Consider the following 22058-nt stretch of genomic DNA (forward strand, 5'->3'; position numbering starts at 1 on the left):
CCACCTGTCTGTGCCCCATGCACTACAAGTACCTGAGCTGGAATGCCACAAACAGCTGATTCATCATCTGATGAAGTGGGTTTTACCCAGGAAATGCCTGATATCTATTTTTGTTAATTTCTAAGGTGCCACAGAACTACTTGTTTTTAAAGTTACAGATGAACACGGCTACCCCTCTGAGACATCTCACCTTCGTCCACGGTAGGAAATATGGGCAGATGCTGGCTGAATTTCTCTCTGCCTGCCCCTTTATCAAAGTCAACTTTACCCCAAGGTTTAATCGAGACACAGCGGAGCACAAGTTTAAAAAAAAAAAAAAAAAAAAAAGCAGCAAGCTCATTTTAGTTGGCCAAATTCACTTTATCACAAATGAAGAATAGATAAAATCACAATTAAATACTTACTTGCTGCATAGAGAGCAATTTTTTCTTTTTCCTTATGCTTCAGAAGGTTCTCTGCATAGTTGAGTCGACTGCCTTTAAACCACTCTGGAACATCGGCAATTCCCTTAGATGGATCAACTACCTGCAGTAATAATAGCAGACATCTTTGGAAACTAGGAAAACATGCAGCTCCTCATCTTCAGAGGACTTTACAGGCATTAGCTAGTGAAATCATTCTAATACCTCTTTGCAACAGTCAAGCATCATTACTCCCAGTCTCCAATAGGGGATGTTCAATAGCAGGTAGTACGCTAACCTATTAGTTAATAATGGGGTTTGCTGTGGATCTGCTCTGGGACCCGGCACAACCTCTGGGTCCCCTACTGCACCTCTGCCTCTCCACCCTGCCGTGGAGACAGCGCTGGGGGAGTGGGCTTTTAAGCCAGCACCCCACCCAGCACCGGTCCCTACTCCCCTGATACAGAGGCAGCAAAGGGGGCGGGGGAAGCATCTAGTTCAGTAGTGACTCTACTCAAGCCTAGGCTTGCTTATCAGATAGTCGACTTCGACAAGTCCCTTACATCTCTAATCTCCAGAGGAGCAAACAGGCTACATCAGCCACAGAAGTTTAGTCACCTGCCCACTGCCATAGTCTAGAATCAGGGTTCAAGCCAAGGTCAGAACTCAAAATGTTTGTCTGCCAGTCTGGAGTTCTAGATTGATTGAGGTTCATATGGCTAATTGGTTTAGTATGAGTTATGACTAGTTTGTGAGACTTCTTGGACTGTATACAACTAAAGTCTTTCTAAAAAGCATGCTTTTTACTCTTCAAATTTTAAAAAAAGGTGGAAACACATAGCAAAGCAAACTTGTATTTACATTTTGTGCCCTGGGTTTCCCCTCCCCCACTGAATTCAACAAAGATTTACCTCTAGCCTTACGGCTACAGCTATACTGCGGAGTTATTTTGGGATACCAAAAGTATCCCGAAATTGTGATTCCACATCAGTTGAGTGTGCCCATTATTCTGAAATAACGGGCCTGCTATTCCAACTTCCCCGTAAGCCTCATTCCACAAGGGTTAAGAGAAGTTTTGGATAGCTTATTTCAAAATTACCTTGAAATAAGCGACGCAACTTGCATTATGCAAATTGTGTAGCTTATTTTGAGGTAAAGATGCAGTGTAGATGCACCCGAACTGAGTGCAGTGTTTCTTTCACAGGAGTAATCTAGCCTACTACCCAAGTGATGGGATGCTGTCCTACCCGCCAGAAGGCAAAGCTCAAGTGCCACCAAAGCAAAGGGCTGAAGCAAAGTGATGTCTAACACCCCTAGCTCTGCTTATGAAATCCAGAAGAAGCACTAGATATTTGTAGATCTCAAGCCGCTTGACAAGAAGTAGGTATTAACTGCACTTCAGGGATAAATCCAAGTACAGATGTTAAATTTAGGGCTTGCCCCCCCCACCCCACACACACACACACACACAGTAGGGTATTTTAAATTGTTTAAGTTGCATCAGTTTTAACTAAATAATTATTTTGAGAAGGTCTTACTGGCCATCAAATAAAATTTTCAAGTAGGGGCACTGTTAAGGTGAGGTTGCAAAGGTAATTTTCTCTCTTGGCTTCAATTATTAAGGCACAATAGGGCCCTATGTATATAAGTAAATACTTGCATCATCTATCATTTGCTCATGCATCTGCAAAGGGAGTTTTCATTAAGCAACTCCACACCAAAGACTATTCACCAACGTATGTAAGACCCCCTATGAAATTGTGCTTTTCCAATAGAAAGAAGTCATCCTCAAAAAAAAGTGCTACAGAAACACTTATCCCATGCAACATGCTGAACTAATTCTCAGTTCAAAGAATTATTCAAACTCCCATCTCACAATTTTTCCCCTGACTATTTTACAATAAGGACACACTTTAGGAATCTCTCTAATTCCTAGGAAGAGGAAGAGGAAGAGGAAGAGGAAGAGGAAGAGGAAGAGGAAGAGGAAGAGGAAGAGAGATGCTTAGTTTTACTTCAAGGTTTCTCAATGGTTCCATCGTTTTGATTCAAGCTGCATGCAGGGTACATATTAGTTATTTTTCCAAGTTAAAATGTTCTCATGACTCTATAATGTTCTCTTTTTAAGAGCTTCAATTTATGCCCCCAAGTCCTATCACATGGACAGTACAGGTACTGCAGTAAGAAGAAAAAGAAAGGCTAGATAAGATTTCAGCTATGGGGCTTTTTTCAAAAAAAGACTATAGTTGTAACTACTAAGCATGTGTATGTTACAAGCCAGCTACAAACTTGGCATCCAATTTTTTCTCTGTATTTGGGGCCACAGGTTTGAAAGAAGCCTCACCTGTGCCCAAGTTTCTGTGCTTGTAATTAGCAGCAAGCAATATGCTAGCATTTAGACAACTGACCAGCTAATTTGCAGGAAAAAAAAGTAGGTATTTCATTTGCATATAATGGATTGTACTACATAAATTAAGAATGAGGTGGTGACCAGCTGTGTTTCAAGAGGCACAATTCCTCTCCTGAAGCAACAAAAGCCCCAACAGTAGCTTTGCATACAGGGGCAGCTAACTCTAAGTTTTGAGAGGGAATTTAGAGGGGGTGTTGGAAGGGAGTTAGGTACAATTGGTATTCTTTAAAACTTTTAAACTAAACGAAAACCAAAACTACCTGATTTAAATAAAAACCCTATTGATAATCAAATTGTCTGAAAGGGAGAATGCAGGCAGAAGACTAGCAGCAGAATGGGGGCTATCCTGTCATTGCACCCAATATAGCATGCATAATTACCTGCCCAATGGACAGGTTGCGCAGGTGTGCACTCGATGCAAGGAGCTCCTGGCCCTCAGAACACATACGGGTTTTGGAGGCCAGGATGGCGAATAGGAGTAGCTAAAGGAGGCAGAGAGGTACATAGATGAGGTCTTCTGGAACACTGTAGGACTGTCCCACCTCTAGTCAGACAGCCCCTGTGCTGTTAAGGAGAATGAAAGGCTCAGGGAAGTAAAACATTCAACACGAGCAGAAAGAAACCATCCCATAGTTGGGACCCTCCTTCCAATGACTTTATCATATCCTCTCGCTTCTCCGGCGGAGGGCACTCCAGTAGTTAGGAAAAGGCAGGCATTAGTAATGAGGGATTCAATCATTAGAAACTTAAAATAGCTGGGTTTGGGATGACCAGGAAAACTGTATGGTGACTTTGCTTGATGCCAAGGTTGCAGCTCTCTTGAGATATCTAGATAAACTTGAGTAGTGCTAGGGAGGAGCCAGTGGTTGTTGTACATGTAGGTACCAATGACATAGGGAAGAGTAGGAGAGAAGTTCTGGAGGCCAAATTTAGGCTGCTAGGAAAGAGACTGAAATCCAGACCCTCTATGGTAGTATTTTCTGAAATGCTTCCAGTCCTACACTAGGGATGTCAATTATCCACTACTCAATTATCCAGTAAGGATTTACTTATCAGATAGTCAACTAGTCGCTCTCTCCGCAACCTCCACCCCCACCCCGCGTCTATATCAGACAGAGGCAGCAAGGGAGAGGGGGGAAAAAGAGGGTACTTCAAAGCAGCAGTGCCCCTTGAAGTCTGGGGCCAAAGCCCAGGCTCCACACTTTGAAAAGCCAAATGCACCCGAGTCAGCTGGGTATCCCCAGGCTGCACACGGCACTTCAAAGTGGCAGCATCATGTGAAGCCCAGGGGCCGTGCACAGCTTGACCTTCTCCTCACAAACAGGGAGGAACTAATAGGGGACGTAGAGGTGGGTGACAACCTGGGAAGCAGTGATCATGAGATGGTAGATTTCAGGATCCTGACCAAAGGAAGGAAAGAGAGTAGTAAAATACACACCTTGGACTTCAAAAAAGCAGATTTTGACTCCCTCAGAGATCTGATGGAAAGAATCCCCTGGGATGTTAACATGAAGGGGAAAGGAGTCCAGGACAGCTGGCAGTATTTTAAAGAAGCCTTATTGAAGGCACAAAAAGAAACCATCCCGACACGTAGCAAGAGAGGCAAACCTGGTAGGAGACCAGATTGGCTTACAGGGGAAATCCTTGGTGTACTTAAGCACAAAAAGGAAGCTTACAGAAAGTGGAAACTTGGACAAATGACTAGGGAGGAGCTTAAATGTATAGTTCGAGAATGCCGGGGGGTTATCAGGAAGGCGAAAGCGCAAATGGAGTTGCGACTGGCTAAGGATGTGAAGGATAACAAGAAAGGTTTCTACAGGCATGTCAACAAGAAGAAGGTGATCAGAGAGGGTGTGCAGTCCCTAATGGATGAAGGAGGTAACCTAGTGACAGAGGATGTGGGGAAAGCTGAAGTACTCAATGCTTTCTTTGCCTCTGTATTCACGGACAAGGTCGGCTCCTGGACTTCTGTGCTAAGCGACGCAAGATGGGAAGAAGATGGACAGCCCTTGGTGGGTAAAGAACAGGTTAGGAACTATTTAGAAAAACTAAACGTACACAAATCCATGGGTCCAGACTTAATGCACCCAAGGGTACTGAAGGAGTTGGCAAATGTCATTGAGGAGCCTTTGGCCATTATCTTTGAAAAGTCGTGGAGATCGGGCGAAATCCCGGATGATTGGAAAAAGGCAAATGTAGTGCCCATCTTCAAAAAAGGGAAGAAGGACGATCCAGGGAACTATAGGCCGGTCAGTCTTACCTCGGTTCCTGGAAAAATCATGGAAGGGATCATAAAGGAGTCTATTTTGAGACACTTGAATGAGAGGAAAGTGATCAGGAATAGTCAGCATGGATTCACAAAGGGCAAGTCGTGCTTGACCAATCTGATTAGCTTCTATGATGAGGTAACTGGCTCAGTGGACATGGGAAAGTCAGTGGATGTTATATACCTTGACTTTAGCAAGGCTTTTGATACGGTCTCCCACAATATTCTTGCCAGCAAGTTAAGGGAATGCGGATTGGATAAATGGACGGTAAGATGGATAGAAAGATGGCTAGAAGGCCGGGCCCAGCGGGTAGTGATCAACGGTTCGATGTCAGGATGGAGGTCGGTTTCTAGTGGAGTGCCCCAAGGTTCGGTTCTAGGACCGGTTTTGTTCAATATCTTTATTAATGACCTGGATGAGGGGATAGATTGCACCCTCAGCAAGTTTGCAGATGACACTAAGCTAGGGGGAGAGGTAGATACGCTTAAGGGCAGAGATAGGGTCCAGAGTGACTTGGACAAATTGGAGGATTGGGCCACTAGAAATCTCATGAGATTCAACAAAGACAAGTGTAGAGTCCTGCACTTGGGACGGAAGAATCCCAAGCATAGTTACAGGCTGGGGACCAACCAGTTAAGTAGTAGTTCTGCAGAAAAGGACCTGGGGGTTACAGTGGATGAGAAGCTAGATATGAGTCAACAGTGTGCCCTTGTAGCCAAGAAAGCTAATGGCATATTAGGATGCATTAAGAGGAGCATTGCCAGCAGATCCAGAGATGTCATTATTCCCCTTTATTCGGCTTTGGTGAGGCCACATCTGGAGTACTGTGTCCAGTTCTGGGCCCCCCACTACAAAAAGGATGCGGACGCATTGGAGAGGGTCCAGCGGAGGGCAACCAAAATGATTAGGGGTCTGGAGCATATGACCTACGAGGAGAGGCTGAGGGACTTGGGTCTGTTTAGTCTGCAGAAGCGAAGAGTGAGGGGGGACTTGATAGCAGCCTTCAACTTCCTGAAGGGAGGTTCCAAAGAGGATGGAGAGAGGCTGTTCTCAGTAGTGACAGATGGCAGAACAAGGAGCAATGGTCTCAAGTTGTGGTGGGAGAGGTCCAGATTGGATATTAGGAAAAACTATTTTACTAGGAGGGTAGTGAAGCATTGGAATGGGTTACCTAGGGAAGTAGTGGAGTCTCCATCCCTAGAGGTGTTTAAGTCTCGGCTTGACAAAGCCCTGGCCGGGTTGATTTAGATGGGATTGGTCCTGCCTAGAGCGGAGGGCTGGACTTGACGACCTTCTGAGGTCTCTTCCAGTTCTGATTCTATGATAAGGGGATGGTTGGATGAAATAACATGATCTTGGTAACTAATTGACCATTCATTTCCAGTTGGAAATAGGTCAATGGAGGGATGATAGGAGTTGCTATAGGGAACTTTCTGGGTGTCTGGCTGGTGAGTCTTGCCCACATGCTCAGGGTTTAGCTGATCGCCATATTTGGGGTCAGGAAGGAATTTTCCTCCAGGGTAGATTGGCAGAGGCCCTGGAGGTTTTTCGCCTTCCTCTGTAGCATTGGGCACAGATCACAGCTGAAGGACTCTCTGCATGTTGGGGCCTTCAAAGTATTGGAAGGCTTCAATATCTGAGACATAGGTGAGAGGATTATTCTAAGAGGGGTGGGCGAGATTCTGTGGCCTGCATTGTGCAGGGGGTCAGACTAGATGATCATAATGGTCCCTTCTGACCTTAAAGTCTATGAGTCTATGAGAATCAGCTGGGGACTCCCCAGTTGACCCCAGGCTCCATGCAGTACTGCCGCTTTAAAATGCCATGACGAGCCGAGCGTCAGGCTGCATGGAGCATTTCAAAGAGGCAGCACTGCAAGACCAGGATCAGCGGGGGAGTTCCCAACTGACCCCTGGCTCCACACAGCACTTTCCCATTGAAGTGTAGCAACAGCCTGAAGTGTTGCTACACTTCAAAGACAGAGGCACCCTAGTGACTAATCAAATAGGGAAAGTCAACATGATTTATGTAATGTGAGGTCATGCCTTACTAGTCTACTAGAATTCTTGGAGAGGATCAACAAACATGTGGACAAGGGGGATCCAGCGGATATAATGTACTTAGAGTTCCAGAAAGTCTTTGACAAGGTTCCTCACCAAAGGCTCTTAAGTAAGTTGTCATAGGATAAGAATGAAGGCACTTTCATGGATCGATAACTGGTTAAAAGACAGGAAGCAAATGTAAGAAAAAAATGCATAAAAAATGTTAAAAAAAACTCTAAAAGCGCAGCAAAAGACTAAAAATAAAGTTTGCAGCTAGCAACGTAGGAGAAAGATTGGATGGTTAAGTATGAATTAAGGTACTTGCTATCTGTTAGCCATCTCCTACATTGTCTTTTTGGTCTTAAATGTAGTGTGCCTCAGTGATCACACACACATGCGGCTTAGGATTGGAGCTCGCAGGGGCTGCCTGCCTTCTCAGCGGCCTGCTGGGGGGGCTGGGACCTTGAGCTGCTGGCACGGAGGCAGATAGGGCTGCCTTCAGAAGCTGCAGGGCCTGCTGCAGAGGAGGTGCCAGGAGTCGAATCTTGTAGGGGCGGCCTGCCTCGTCAGGGGAGCCAGATGGTGGAGCACACATGTGCATGCCTGCAGGAGCTGCTGCAAGAGCTGACGGATGCAGCCGATACATGAGCAGGAAGGGCAAGTTAAAAATCCCATGAAAGACAGACAAGAATGGCGATTACTTAATAGAAAGATTGTCTAATAAGTGGCAAGTTTTCAGAATGGAGAGAGGTGTCCAAGGTCTGTCATGGGATCTATCCTATTCAACTTCTTTATAAATCTAGAGAAAGTGGTAAACAGTGAGGTGGCAAAATTTGCAGATGATACTAAGCTACAGGCAGTCCCCGACTTACGCGGATCCGACTTATGTCGGATCCGCACTTACGAACGGGGCTTTTCTCGCCCTGGAGCTCACAGGCGGCAGGTCGCCGCCCATGTCCTCCGGGGTGAGAAAAGCTTCTCCCGGTCTCCCTGGTCTGCTGGGGGGGGTCCAGCAAAGCCACTGGACCCCCCCCAGCAGACCAGGGACACCTGAGCAAAGCCGCCGCCTGGGCGGCTTTGCTCGTTTGCCCGGGAGCAAAGCCGCCCAGGCAGCGGGACCCCCGCCGCCTGGGCGGCTTTGCTCCTGTCCCCCTGGTCTGCTGGGGGGGGGGGTCCAGCCGCTGGATATACATTTCTTAATTAACTATCATATCTTCAATGTATGCCCCCTGGTCCTATCCCATGGAGAAAGGAGATGTTGTAGTAAGTATTTCATCACCTGGCACTAGGAGTAGACCATTCACTAGGATGGACTCCTGGTTTTAAACAGTTCTCTGACTACATGCTCATATTCTGTTTATACTAAAAGAACTAACCAGAGTTATTTCAATTTGGATTCAGTCCCCTATTATTTTGTCACTAATGGAACCAAGTTATTTTCCTGTTAATTTACAATTTTCATCTAAAGAAAGGATCACTTCCTAAACTAATTCGGTAGTAAAATACCTTCATAAATATCTACTTTACATCTATCTACTTTTACAAAACCTATAATGGTTATTAAATCCAAGTTAAATGCCATCAAAAATTAACTAAGCACTGACTTACCTCATCATATAGACGAGAGTACACAATTCCACTGAACTTCCAAAATTCTGCCCAGAAATCTGAGTAGGACTCCACAGACCACTGATACAACTCGTTGTAGTTAACTAAAAGTAAAAATTGATATTAGTGAACTTATCTAGAATTACAAAAAAGTAAATATTTTTAAAACATACCCTCAGTAGTATTATCAACCAATATCCATTGACTTTTTAAGTGGAATAAATGGAAAGAGAAGATTGATTATGAATATACATAAATAAGTTTAACAAGTTACAATCTGAAGTGGGTATGTCTACACAGGTAAGTATCAGCACAGTAAAGCAACGCTTTTGGGCTCCAACTGCAGAGGTTACATGCTGCCAAGAACTTAGTGCAGCAACTGCATACCTGCAGCACTGTAAAAAAACCCACCCAGATGAGAATCATAAAATCATAGGACTGGAAGGGACCTCAAGAGGTCATCGAGTCCAGCCCTCCGCCCTCAAGGCAGGACCAAGCTCCGTCTGCACCATCCCTGACAGATGTCTATCTAACCTGTTCTTAAATATCTCCAGAGAGGGAGATTCCACCACCTCCCTTGGCAATTTATTCCAATATTTGACCACCCTGACAGTTAGGAATTTTTTCCTAATGTCCAATCTAAACCTCCCCTGCTGCACTTTAAGCCCATTACTCCTTGTCCTGTCCTCAGAGACCAAGAGGAACAAATTTTCTCCTTCCTCCTTGTGACACCCTTTTAGATATTTGAAAACCGCTATCATGTCCCCCCTTAATCTTCTTTTTTCCAAACTAAACAAGCCCAGTTCATGAAGCCTGGTTTCATAGGTCATGTTCTCTAAACCTTTAATCATTCTTGTCGCTCTTCTCTGTACCCTTTCCAATTTCTCCACATCTTTCTTGAAATGACTCAATGAGGAGGAAGAGGGAGCATACAGGTTTCTGTGCCATGGTTACAGTGCTGCAGTGCCAGTGTAGGCACCCTGGTCTATTACAGTATTGCAACTGTCCCTCCAAAGTATCACACAATGCCTGTTCTCATCTCTCTAATCTGTTTGAATTCTACTGCCCTAACCTCAGCTGATCACCACCCCCACTTGCCACCCTTTCAAAATTGGCTAAGAATGTGAAGTGCCATTCTGGTTTGCTCAGCAATGATCTCAATGCATCTTTCCAGGTGTCTTGGCTGCTCCATGCATCAAGTAATTCTGCTCTCTTGGAAAAATTCCAAATTGTGGGACCTCATTAATATTTGATAAAAGGTAGCTGTCCACTCTCAGCTTCTCTCGAGCCATGGGAATTATGATATCTATGGACAGGTATCACACTTCATGGTGGAAAGGAGTCATGATCATGACACAATGCAGTGCAGGGTCCAAGTGAAAGATGCAGAACACCTACCACAAAGCTCAGGAGGTAAACCACCACTCATGAACTTCTGTTTCTACAAAGAACTGGATGCAATACTCAGTGGCAACCCCATCTTCACTGCAAAGACCACCATGGATATTTTGGAGATCTAGGAGCCAGTCAAGAGTGGACTGTATAGGATTTCCTCCTCCTGACTCAATGAGGAGGAAGAGGGAGGAGGACACAGAGGCAGACAACACACCTTGCTGCTGTTTAGGTGCCTCGTATATGGCTTCATAAGCCAAATGCATTAAGGCATTGGTCCCCAACGCGGTGCCCGTGGGTGCCATGGCACCTGCCGGGGAACTTATGTGCGCCCGCCAAGTGCCGGCTCTAGGCACCAGCCAACCAAGCACGTGCTTGAGGTGGCACATTGCCAGGGGTGGCATTCCGGCCACTAGTGAGACACTGGCCAGAGAACTCCTGAACTCCTAATCCTTACCACCCGATGTAGGCCTCCGTGTGGCCGCCCAAAGCAATAAGAGGAGCAGCGGAGCGTGCGATGGGCCAGCAGCAAGCCACCCTCGCCAGGAGGGGTGCGTGGGGCAAGTCACGCTAGCAGCCCCGCCCTGACTGGCTGAGGTGCCATGACATCATGGTTCTGGAGCTGCCTCGCTGCCTTCCCTCGGCACCAGGGAGAAAAGTGCTTCCTCTGGTTAGCATGAGAGGGCATCGCGGTGGGGCAGCTCCAGCAGGGGCACTGGCCACACGCCACTCTAGTCGCCTTTCTGGCACAGCTGCTGCTGCCCAGCACCCAGCGGCCGCGGAGCGGGAAATGCCTGAGGGAGCCTCCTATCCATGAAGCAGACTCCAGCGCCCGGGAATAGTCTGCCAGCCAGTGTGGCCCAACGTGCAGGGAGGCGCACCATGGGCTTTGAGAACAGCAGCGGCGCCGGACTGCTACAGCCCTGGTGGGCAAGCAGCTCTCCCTGGGCTGTGCGGGGCAGGCTGCACAGAGCAATCCAGGGACGGGCAAGGGGCAGCCCGGGTCACTGCAGCCAGGGACCACGCTGTAAGCCAGGTGCCTTTGGTCATCTCTCCGGCTGCCTTGCGCTTACTAGTGACCCCTCCAGCTGGAGCGGGCACCCTTGGCCAAGAAGTTTGCAGGAGTGTGTGAGGGAGGAGGGGTTAGCGCACATTGGCAAATGGGGAGCAACTCTCTCCCCCTTTTCTCTGCCTCAGTGCTGGTCGCGGAGGGAGAGGAGAGCTGCAGCCTTGGCGGTGCCGGGCAGAAGGAAGGCCCTGCCTGGGCCAGGATGATTCAAGCAGAGGTGCCTAGACTAGGGGGAGGGGAGAAGTACTTTGCAGCCCAATCTGGTTGGTCTGGCAGCAAGGAGCCGCTGGAGGAGGCCTCACCTGCCCCAGCTCAGAGATTTGGGGGGTGGGAGGGAAGAAGGGAGAGAGGTGTCCCTGGCCTTGCCCTTTATGTTTCCCAGCTGTGTCTGCACGCATCCCCAGGGGGACCTGTGCCACTTTCACCCCTCCCCCAGGGCGCTCCGACATTTCCGTGCGTGCTGCGGGGAGGGGACCCGAGGGTTTGGCAGGGAGAGGGAAAGGAGACGGAGTTCGGTCAGCGGAGGAGGGGGTGAGGGAGAGGAGAGCAGACTGGGGCCAGTGGGGAGGGGGATCGGTTTTGGCTGGGAGGGAAGAAAGGGCGCAGGGTGGATCAGGTGGGGGACAGAAGAGGGGGCAGACTGCATCCAGTCACTGAGGGACCATTGCATTAAGGGGTAGGTGAGGTCTCCCAGGATCAAAATGGGCATTTTAACGTCCCCTACAGTGATCTTTTGGTTTGGGAACTTCCTAGACAGGCCAATGTTCCTAAAGATGTGTGCATCATTCACCTTTCCAGACCAACCTATGTTAATGTCTGTGAAAGACCTACAGAGATCCACAAATTGGAGAAGCACCCCTTCCAATTCATGTCCTGGGTGTCTAGATGGTCTGGTTCCAGAATTGGAATATATGCATCATCTATCACCTAGAGATGTACAATCACATTTAATCAGTTAACAGGTTAAACATTACATTTAACTTGTTAACCATTTAACAGGAGCAGATAAAAGGGGGCTTAGCGGATATGGCATTGGCCTAGGGTGCGCAGGATGGTGCGTTCTGGACGGACAGAACTGGAGCCCGCTCCAGCAAGGGGAAAGACGGAATAAAGGACACCCTGAAGACTGGAGTGGCCTCTGCCACCACACATTGCTCCTACCATGCTGGAGCTGCCCCCCTGCCTGGCAGGAGCAGACTCCATTGTAACCAGAAAGTGGTTATCATTCACACCCCTACTATCACCTGTTTGTAGTTAGGGAAGGGCATTTGTGCCAAGCCACTTACAACTTCATTCACATCGCTTAGAGTTATGGTCTTTTGCAGCAGGATGCACTCTGTTAACAGAAGTCCAATAGTCAACTTTCCCACTCCGCAAATGACCGACAGCAGTCAGGAGTAGCCAGCTTCCACAGTGCAATCATCACGTGCAGCTCTCATTCTAGTGTCCTTGTGCAGCAGGGCTGGGGGTGAGCTCACCACGCAGTTCCATAAAAGCGGCTTTCCTCATCTGAAAGCTCTGTAGTTATGGTTGATTATCCACACATGCAGAATGATGTGATCCCAATACTCCATACTTATCTCCAAAAGCAGTGTTCCACTGTGGTCAGCACCTCCATGAGTGCCACAATCACTCACGTCTTACATACTGCATATGACAAGATCAATGTCTGATACCTCTTGCCTTTGTAGTTTACGAAATAATTCCACTGCCACTCCTGACATGCCAGTGAGTTCAAGCATTGTATCGGCCAGCAATATAGGACCCATTCCTGCTCACTGATCTGAGGCACAGTGCACACACCCCCATCACATGCAGACAAACACAGGAATTGCTGGGATGGAAACCCTAAGCATCATGGGACACTGGGACAGGACCCAGGACGCCCAGGCCTCCCATCATCTTCCCACAACACTTAGCAGCAGAAGAGGAAGAGATTCTTTGCGAGATAGGTGTCCAAAGTGCACCACGTCAAATGCAGATGCAAGCGTGAACACATTATTACTCAAGCAGCTGATAGAATACACAACAGCAGTTTTCCTTCAGTGCTCTCCAAGCACTACTGTATCTTACACTGGCAAGTTTCTGCATAGTAAGTTGTACCCCTAATAGAGTAATGGCTGTTTATTTTGGATGCATAATGGTATCACCTGAGTACATGACTTCAACACGATTGACCCATATGGACAATAGACTAAGTGTCTACTTTAGTATAACTTATGTAACTTGGTATTAATAAATCATCGAACCTGAACACCAGGGGGGACAGCACTCTCTCACTAGAGATACTCACTAGAAGAGTATCTCCCACCAACACCAGCTACCACCACTTGCAGGAGCTGGAGTAATTAAAGTTGATAGGAGAGCTCTCTCCCATCAGCTGTCGAGTATCTGCACAAGAAGTGCTACAGTCCCACATCCGTACCATTGAACATGCGCCACTGTAGTGCTTCTAGTGAAGGAAGAACATTAGTAACAGATGTTTTCAGCTCACCTGAGTGCTCTACAAGCTATTAACTAATGTACTGTAAAATATGTATTTGTTTATTCAGAACAGATTTTAAGCCCCCTCCTTTGTCAAGCCACTTGAATAGGATGCATCAACAGACTTTAAAGAACAACATGTTCTGCTTGTTAATGAGCTAGTTCTACTTTCCTCCACAACAGAGAACATTCAGCCCTTGATGGCTTCAAATGGAGCAGAATCCTTAGCACCCCTGAAAGTCAGGTCCCAGTTATTTCAAGCTTGGCACCCAACATTTGAGGAACCCACATTTATTAATTACTCTTGAAATTTGGATCTCAGCCTCAGAGTTTCTGTTTCACCATCTGTAAATAAAAAAGATAGTTGTCCATCTTTGCAAAGCACTTTGAAACAGAATAAAAATTTTAAGTATCATCATCATAAGCTTCTTCGAAAGAAGCAGTTACCTAGGAAGAAGCAGTTACCACCACATTGTCGCTGTTCGACAGAGCTGGAAGTGCTACAATCGTTTAGTTCTTGTTTTGATGCCATTGGCTGGGAAATAACTGTCAATTTTTCTAATTGAGGGTTTCAACTGCATAACATACTATGGAAATATCAAATTGACTGATAGACGCACATGAAGATCATATGACTTTCACTCTTTCCTCATACCCAGGCCATTGCCAAATCCTATCAGCAATTGTTAAAGGTCTCTCGAGTCCCATGTGCATTAGAGATGTTAAAATGTATTTATTTAGATAAACATGTAACCACTGAAAAATTTAGAGGTTACACATTTAAACATGGGGATGGCATGGTTTACATGAGGAGCCAGCTCAAATGTCAGCTCCCCATGAGCACCAGCTCCTGTCTGCTCCTCCGCACACTGCTACCTCTATACAAAGGCAGCAGGGTGGGGGGTGGGAGGTGATGGCTATGCAGGAGCCAGTAAGCGTGGGGAGGCAGCATGAAAGCTGGCTCCCTGCATGTATCAACTGCCTCTGTATCGGGCTTAAAATCCTGTTCCCTACCTCTGTATAGGTAGCAAGGGGAGGAGATAGTGAGCAGTTGACAGGATTAACCAGTAAACACAGGTTTATCAGTTAATCATGTAGTTGACTGCACACTGACATCCCTACTTCATGGTTATACGCAGCTGCCCCCTCCCCCCCACCCTGGCTGCTGCCTCTGTATCACAGGCAGCAGCGCGGTGTGGGGGGGGGAGGGGGCAGCTGCGTATAACCATGAAGTAGGGATGTCAGTGTGCAGTCAACTACATGATTAACTGATAAACCTGTGTTTACTGGTTAATCCTGTCAACTGCTCACTATCTCCTCCCCTTGCTGCCTATACAGAGGTAGCAGGGGGGAGTGCAGGAGCTGGTGCCCATGAGGAGCCAGCTTTTAAGCAGGCTCCGGCCAAGCACTGGATCCCATTGAGTCTCTGCCCCAGGGAACTATCAAATAGTTGCATAACCACTAAAATTCAATGCAGTTGCACTGATTATTCAATTACATAGAATCTAACATCTCCACCGTGAAGGTTAACTGATGAGCCCAGGCACATCAGTTAACTGTATATGGGTACATGTTCACATCCTTAGCGAGGATACAACATTTTATATCCACAAAATTTAGCTGTGGATATCCACATCTACATATAAAGCTGGTAACCATGAATTTGTAGGGCTCTAAAGAGCTCTATACAAAATTGAACATTGGAACTGAAAAGAGCTGACTCAAGACATCTTACATCATTCCAGCCTACACCTCTCTGATCTATACCTTTCTTCTCATCTTTTATTCCTCCAGTTGATCCAATGAATACTCATTTTTTGAGTACAGGTTCTGCCAAAAAAGCTCCCCTCTGTGGGCAGAGCCGCGGCTAGACTTTACTTGCACTTTCGAAAAGGTGTGTGATCGGCACAGCGCCCAAACGTGAGTATGCAAATGAAGCCCAGGATAGTTAAATCCCAGGCTCATTTACACTTTCAAAGTGCCTAATCTACATCCCTCTGTCGGCAGAGGGGTGTAATTTAGACACACACTAAGAGAACACAATGCTGTATTTTGAAGCCTCCACATGTATTAGGCACTGTCAAGGCACCAGAGACTGTTCTCAGGCTGGGTGACTCTCTAGACCAGTGGTTCATAAACTTTTTGGTCTGTAGACCACCTGGCTGAATTCAATCATTTCCACAGGCCACCAATTGCTAGTGGAATCTCACCATTAATTACATAATTATACCTGAGTCATTTTGCTAGAGTTGCAGCTAGGGAAACTGGTTTAATTTACGAAATTAAACAGATTTAAACTAACATGAGAAAACTAAAATGCTTATCAAACTTCATTTTAAATAAAGTAAAATATTAATTTATGTCCAACACAAAAGGTTTCAATGTTTTCTTTCTCTATGGCAGAGATGGGGAACTTTTTTTGGGGCAAAGGCCATTGACCCACCGGAAAAAAAAAATCAGTTGCGGACCACAAAAAGACTCCTCCAAAAACCCCACATCCTCACTGATGAGCCCCCCCAGCTGAGACTCCTCTGGTGCTCCAGCCTCACAAGGCAAGGGGAAGGGACAGAAATGACTGTGGTTCAGGGTTTCCCATAGGCCAGATTTATTTTTCAGGGGTACCAGAGTTAGAGGATTTTGTGGACCCTCCCCCCCCTCCGGCTCTGCGGGTGGGGACAAAAATGAAGGGTTCCGTGTGCATGACAGGACTATCAGTGAGTGGAATAGGGATGGGGTGCAGGATCTGGGTGGGAGGTGGGATACCGGAGGGGGTGAGGGTGCGAGGTTTGGGTGGAAAGCAGGGTACAGAAGCAGGTGGGAATAGGGTGTCTGGCCAAGTGGGAGGGTACAAGAGAAAGGGAGGGTGCAGTGTATGGCCAGGAGGGAGGGTGCAGGAGCAAGCTGGTGGTGTGGGGTTTTGGCAGGCGGGCGGAGAGGGGGGCATGGGGATCTGGGCAAGAAGGGAGATGCTTACCTGGCTTTATGCTCCATTGCAGCGGGGAAAGCCTCTGGACAGCACATCGCTGCCCTGCCCTTTCCCCAGCAAGTTGAGGAAAGGGAGAAAGCTCAGCTCCCTCCTGGAGAGTGAGTAGCTCCTGGGCTCCCATACACTCATGACTTTCCAGTTCATTTATCGTGCCAGAGATGTTGGCTCCCAGTATCCCCCCATAGCAACAGACTCTCACATCACAGGCTACAAGACAGCCAGAGACTATGCACCATTGACACTAGGGCTGATACAGGAGTTGTTGTTAGGGGAATTGTTTAGGCAGGGATCCTAAACAAGTAGGGATGCTCAGTGCTGCAATGCAGACACCTCTGGGGGGAAGCTGTGTAAAAGCATCACTGCATAGCTGTTCAGAGGGTTTCAGGAAGTACTGTTGCTGGTTGATGCTGGCCTCAGTTCCCTGATGTGATGCTAAAAGGATCGATGTTCTGTCCCCAGTTGTGTCGGGGTTGATTTCAGAGCAACGGACTGACCTGGGCATCCTTGTCCTTCCTGAAAGCAGGCCAGGGCTGCTCTCCCCGTGCATCGATGTACTCTATCGCTCTGTCTGCACCCTGCTCCCTGGCTTGGGTCAAGCTGTGAGCAGTCCCTGGGGTCTGCTCTTTGCACAGCCTTGCCTGTGGGGAGGGGGTCACACTTTACCATGTGCCCCCAGGTCCTATAGTCTCTGGGCATAACCTCATGACAGTCAAGTCCCCAATTTCCCCATTGCCTGCTCATCCAGGCCCCGCTTCCCCAGCCCTTCACCCCTCCCTCAGGGGTGGGGGTTACAGTTCTGCACGGGTTCCCTGTTCCACTCGTGGTGGCACAGGCGGGGAGCAGAGTTGGATATTGAGGGCACAAGGGGGCAGACCCCAATGCTTTCTTCTTCCCTAGTACCTCCACTGCCTCATCACACCCCAACCCTCAACACTCCTGATCCCCCTACCTATCTTTCATGGTGGCAGCTGCTCAGGGACCGTCCCAACCAGGCCCCAGGAGCAGGGCTGGGGCAAGCAGAGCAGGAGCAGCACACATGCAGGGGCAGGACCTCAATCCCACAGCTCTGTGCGGGGTAGGACTTCCCCACCTCATTGCTTCCTTCCCCCAATTTCCCTTCATGCTGGTGGAACTGGGGCAAGCGGAGCAGCAGCACACGTGTAGGGGTGGGGCAGAGCAGGGGCGGGGTAGGGCAGCCTGCTATTCCTTGGAAGCTCCTTAGTATGCTCACTTCAGTGACACTTCCTGGTTCTTACCACCTCCCACAGCCCTCCCCCGCCAGCCACTGCCACCCTTCACTGATATGCTGCAGCCCTAGCAAGTTGTCCCAGCCCAGCAGATGGCCCCCAGCCACTACTCCCACCCCGATGACAGGGACATACCCCAACTGATTTCTCACACCCTGCCATGCCCCCCACACGAAGCCATACAATGGGTTGCCCCGACCCAGCCATTGCTCCCACTCACCATTGACAGGACCATTTGTCAATTACATGCTACTTAATCGAATAGTTGATGCATTTTTGCATCAACTCTTCGATAGAGCAGCGCTGCTCCTTTTAAACACCGCAGCGGCATTTCCAAGGGGCAGCGCCATGGAACCCAGGCTCTGTGCAGCACTGCTGATTTTAAGTACCCCTGGTCTTCTCACTCCCCCTTGCTGCTTCTGTCGGACTGAGGCAGCAAGGAGAGGTGGAAAGTGACTAGCAGGCTTTTCTGTCAGCTTATCAGATAGTGGACTAGTCCCTTACATCCCTAGACCATACCCCAACAGGCCAGTCCAGCGCCTGTCCCACTCCCACTGACCGGACTGTGCCCAGAGGGGTTACCCCAGCCCTGTCCCCACCCCCACTCATGGGGTGGTACCCAACAGGTTGCCCACCCCCACTGACCGGACTGTACCCAGAGGGGTTACCCCAGCCCTGTCCCCACCCCCACTCATGGGGTGGTACCCAACAGGTTGCCCACCCCCACTGACCGGACTGTACCCAGATGGGTTACCCCAGCCCTGTCCCCGCCCCCACTCATGGGGTGGTACCCAACAGGTTGCCCACCCCCACTGACCGGACTGTGCCCAGATGGGTTACCCCAGCCCTGTCCCCACCCCCACTCATGGGGTGGTACCCAACAGGTTGCCCACCCCCACTGACCGGACTGTGCCCAGAGGGGTTACCCCAGCCCTGTCCCCACCCCCACTCATGGGGTGGTACCCAACAGGTTGCCCACCCCCACTGACCGGACTGTACCCAGAGGGGTTACCCCAGCCCTGTCCCCGCCCCCACTCATGGGGTGGTACCCAACAGGTTGCCCACCCCCACTGACCGGACTGTACCCAGAGGGGTTACCCCAGCCCAGCCCCCTCCTGATGTGCTGCAGCCCTGACGCGTCCCGCCCCCCCCCCACGGGCGTGGGCCCAAGCAGGGCCCCGCCCCCGCCCGGCGCCCCCTCCCACCGGGACCACCTTGCCCTCGAGGCGCGCCCCGCTCACCCAGGCGGAGCCCGCAGGCGCCGGCCAGCGCGGCCCGGAACCGGTCCATCTGCGTGTTGCGCTTGGAGTCGGGCTCCCACATCACGCGGGACTCCAGGATCTCCGGCTCGCGGGACATGGCGGTGGCGGCGGCAGGGCTCCCGCTCCACGCTCGGCGGCGGCTCAGCCGGCACTGCAAGGCTCCGCCTCGCGGCCCGGCCTTTAGAGTCGCTGCTCCCCTGATGTAACCTTCCGCCGGGCAGGCAGGAAAAAGGAGTGCGGCGGGCCCGGCCCCCAGCCGCCAGGGACTGAGAGAGCAGCGCGCCCCACCCGCCTGCCTTGCGGGGTTCGCGGCAGGTTTGCGTCCAGCGGCTCTCGCACAGCCGCAGCACCACCAAGCAAGCAGAAAGCTGGGGCAGATGCAGAGCAGGGTCCGCAGCAGCCTGAGCGCTCAGCATCGAATGAGAAACAGTACAGTAGGGTGCTATTTAACACCAGTACCATTCCATTGGAGCGGATATGCCTAGGCTTGCCAGGTGTCCGGTTTCGAACTGGACAGTCCAGTATTTGAGCTTTCTGTTCAGGAAATAAATTGAGAACATATATATGTCAGGTGTTTTCTAAATAAAATGTAATGTCTATTGTGATGTCATGCCAAGTGTGTCTGGTATTTTTGATGAAACCATCTGGCAACCCTAGATATGCCTCCACTGGGGGGGGGGGGTGGAGAGAGGTGGATGATTTTTTTAGAGCTGTGATTGTTTAATCTTCAGCAACACAAAATTAAAATATGCTTTAAAAATATTTAAATTCAGATCCTATCAGCTCACACAGTAAATTCAGAAACTGCCCCTGTCCCTGGGGTTGGCAAATGCCTGTTAATGGCTTTCTTTGCCACTTGAGTAGTTCTTGCACAGGGTCAGTGTTCTGCTAATAGCTCTGGTGGATTTTCACAGTTTTAAAGGGAGAAGCAGGGCCACAGAACAGGGATAAGAAAAGGAGGGCATGTGGACATTAAGACCTAATGGTGAGCCAAATGTTCAGGTGTCCTATGCAGCTGCATATTCTATACATAGGCAAAGAAAGCACTGAACATAGTTAATGGAGAGAAGCAATCAGTGATAATTTAATGGAGAACAGGCATCTACTATTGCCACCAATAATCATCATCAGTGATGTAGTCACAATAGGAAGCAATACCACCCTAAGCCTTTGCTCCAAACAGGGCCATCTGAAGTATTTATGGGGACCCTATGCAATACTATTTAACTGGCAACTGTATGCCAAATGGCAGTCTACGAGGAGATGTCATGATTTTTAAATCTTCAGCAATACACTAATCTCTATGAATGTATTAAAGAAAGTTTTTCCTGAGGGGCAACAGAATGACAACATCACGTCACTCTACATCACCCTGTCCCACAGCCTCAACAGCAGAGTCCCCAGAAGGGGAAGAGGTGGTCATGGCTCAGAGTTCTCTTACCCCCCCTTTGGATGGGCACATTGGGCTCCCCGCTGGCACCTGTCTCCCCTGAAGGAGGGTCAGGGGGCATCTGAACTCACTCCTCACTGCGCTGAGGGCCCTGACCCTCCAGGACCCAGCAGGGTACAGCCACCTCCAGATGCTCAGTTCAGGTCCTTTGGAACTGCTGCATACCTACTGCTTCCACCTGGAACCCTGCCCCTACACCCGCAAGATTAGCCTGCCAGTGCCAGCTTCCTGCAGAGGAGTGAGGGAAGGAAAAAACCCAGAGGCTCTGTGCCAGAGGCAGCTTGCAGAGAAGCATGCACGCAGCTGTCAGTAGGGTCAGATCTGGCACAGCCCCTGGCTGCCAGGGGGAAAACAGGCCTTGCCTATCCCCAAAGATGGGGGAAGGGTTGGTGAGTATAATAAGCAGGGGGCACTGCTCCTTAGTATTTCTAAAGCAAATTTTAATCTAAGGTCCTCTAACACAGTAAATTCAGAAACTGAAAATACATACCTTTTAATCGGCTTTGTTACTACTTGCATGTAGAGTCTGGCAGATGCGCAAATATCTACTTTATATACATAGGTATCCACATCCATAAATGTCAATGCGGACACCTACAGCTCATTTATGCAGATATGGATGCAGATGTGAATACAAATTTTGTATCTAAAACCCTGCAAATTTGCGGAATCTGCTTTATATCCATGGGTATCCGCATCCATGGATGTGGATTCAGATACAAAATTGTGTATCTGCACAGGGCTCTACTTGAATGACTTTTTCAGTTTCAATGTTCTGCTAGTCAACCTGTTAGAAGGGTGTTTCACTTTTAAGTTAATTAGCTCATCTCCAGAAGAAGACTCACCATGCACAGCAGCCACAGAACAGGGAGAGGAGGAGGTAGATGGGTGGACGTAAATGCTCTGGTACACTTAAAAATGTAAAGCGCAGCCACAGCAGTGCCTTAAACTGAACAGTGTGGTCATGGCATGAGCACTGAGAGCTTTCCACGTGCTCTATTTAAACCTCCTTTGCAATGGGAGTAGCTAACAGTCCTGAGACCTGCTTCACAGCAGCGTTTTACAGCATTGTAACTTGATGCATTTGGAGAGGAGGTGTTTTTCTGCCCCAGGGCCCAACTCACCTCCCATGGTGCAGCCACACTCCCGCACGTGCCTGCCCCAGGACCAAACCCCTGTGCATGCCTGCCCTGAAGCCAAACCCCTGTCCTACAGCACAGCCAAACCCCCATGCGCGCTTGCCCTGAGGTCAAACCCCCGCACTTGCCTGTCCCAGGGCCAAACCCCCCTCCCACAGCACAGCCAAATCCCTGCGCTTGCCTGCCCTGGGGCCAAACCCCCACACGCACCTGCCCTGGGACCAAACCCCCCTCCCATGGCACAGCCAAACCCCCACTCGCGCTGCCTCAGGGCCAAACCCCGGGGCCAACCCCTTCTCCCGCG

General features: G+C 49.0%; 1 protein-coding gene across 2 annotated transcripts in view; it reads right to left on the minus strand.

Moving 5' to 3' along the window:
- The window catches only part of AACS (acetoacetyl-CoA synthetase), a 93903-nt gene extending 74272 nt beyond the window's left edge, over nucleotides 1–19631 (minus strand). Inside the window, exons 1-3 of one of the 2 annotated variants that reach the window (XM_075898472.1) lie at nucleotides 19145–19625; nucleotides 8726–8829; nucleotides 405–525 (exon numbers count right to left, since the gene is read on the minus strand). In XM_075898472.1, the coding sequence (XP_075754587.1) occupies nucleotides 405–525; nucleotides 8726–8829; nucleotides 19145–19262 (343 nt within the window). In that variant the 5' untranslated portion in view covers nucleotides 19263–19625. Of the gene's footprint in view, nucleotides 1–404; nucleotides 526–8725; nucleotides 8830–19144 lie in introns of both variants that reach the window. The other variant, XM_075898473.1, reaches the window with a different exon arrangement.
- Between the last annotated feature and the right edge of the window lie 2427 nt (nucleotides 19632–22058).

Source organism: Pelodiscus sinensis, chromosome 15 (assembly GCF_049634645.1).
Source record: "Pelodiscus sinensis isolate JC-2024 chromosome 15, ASM4963464v1, whole genome shotgun sequence".
Lineage (NCBI taxonomy): Eukaryota > Metazoa > Chordata > Testudines > Trionychidae > Pelodiscus > Pelodiscus sinensis.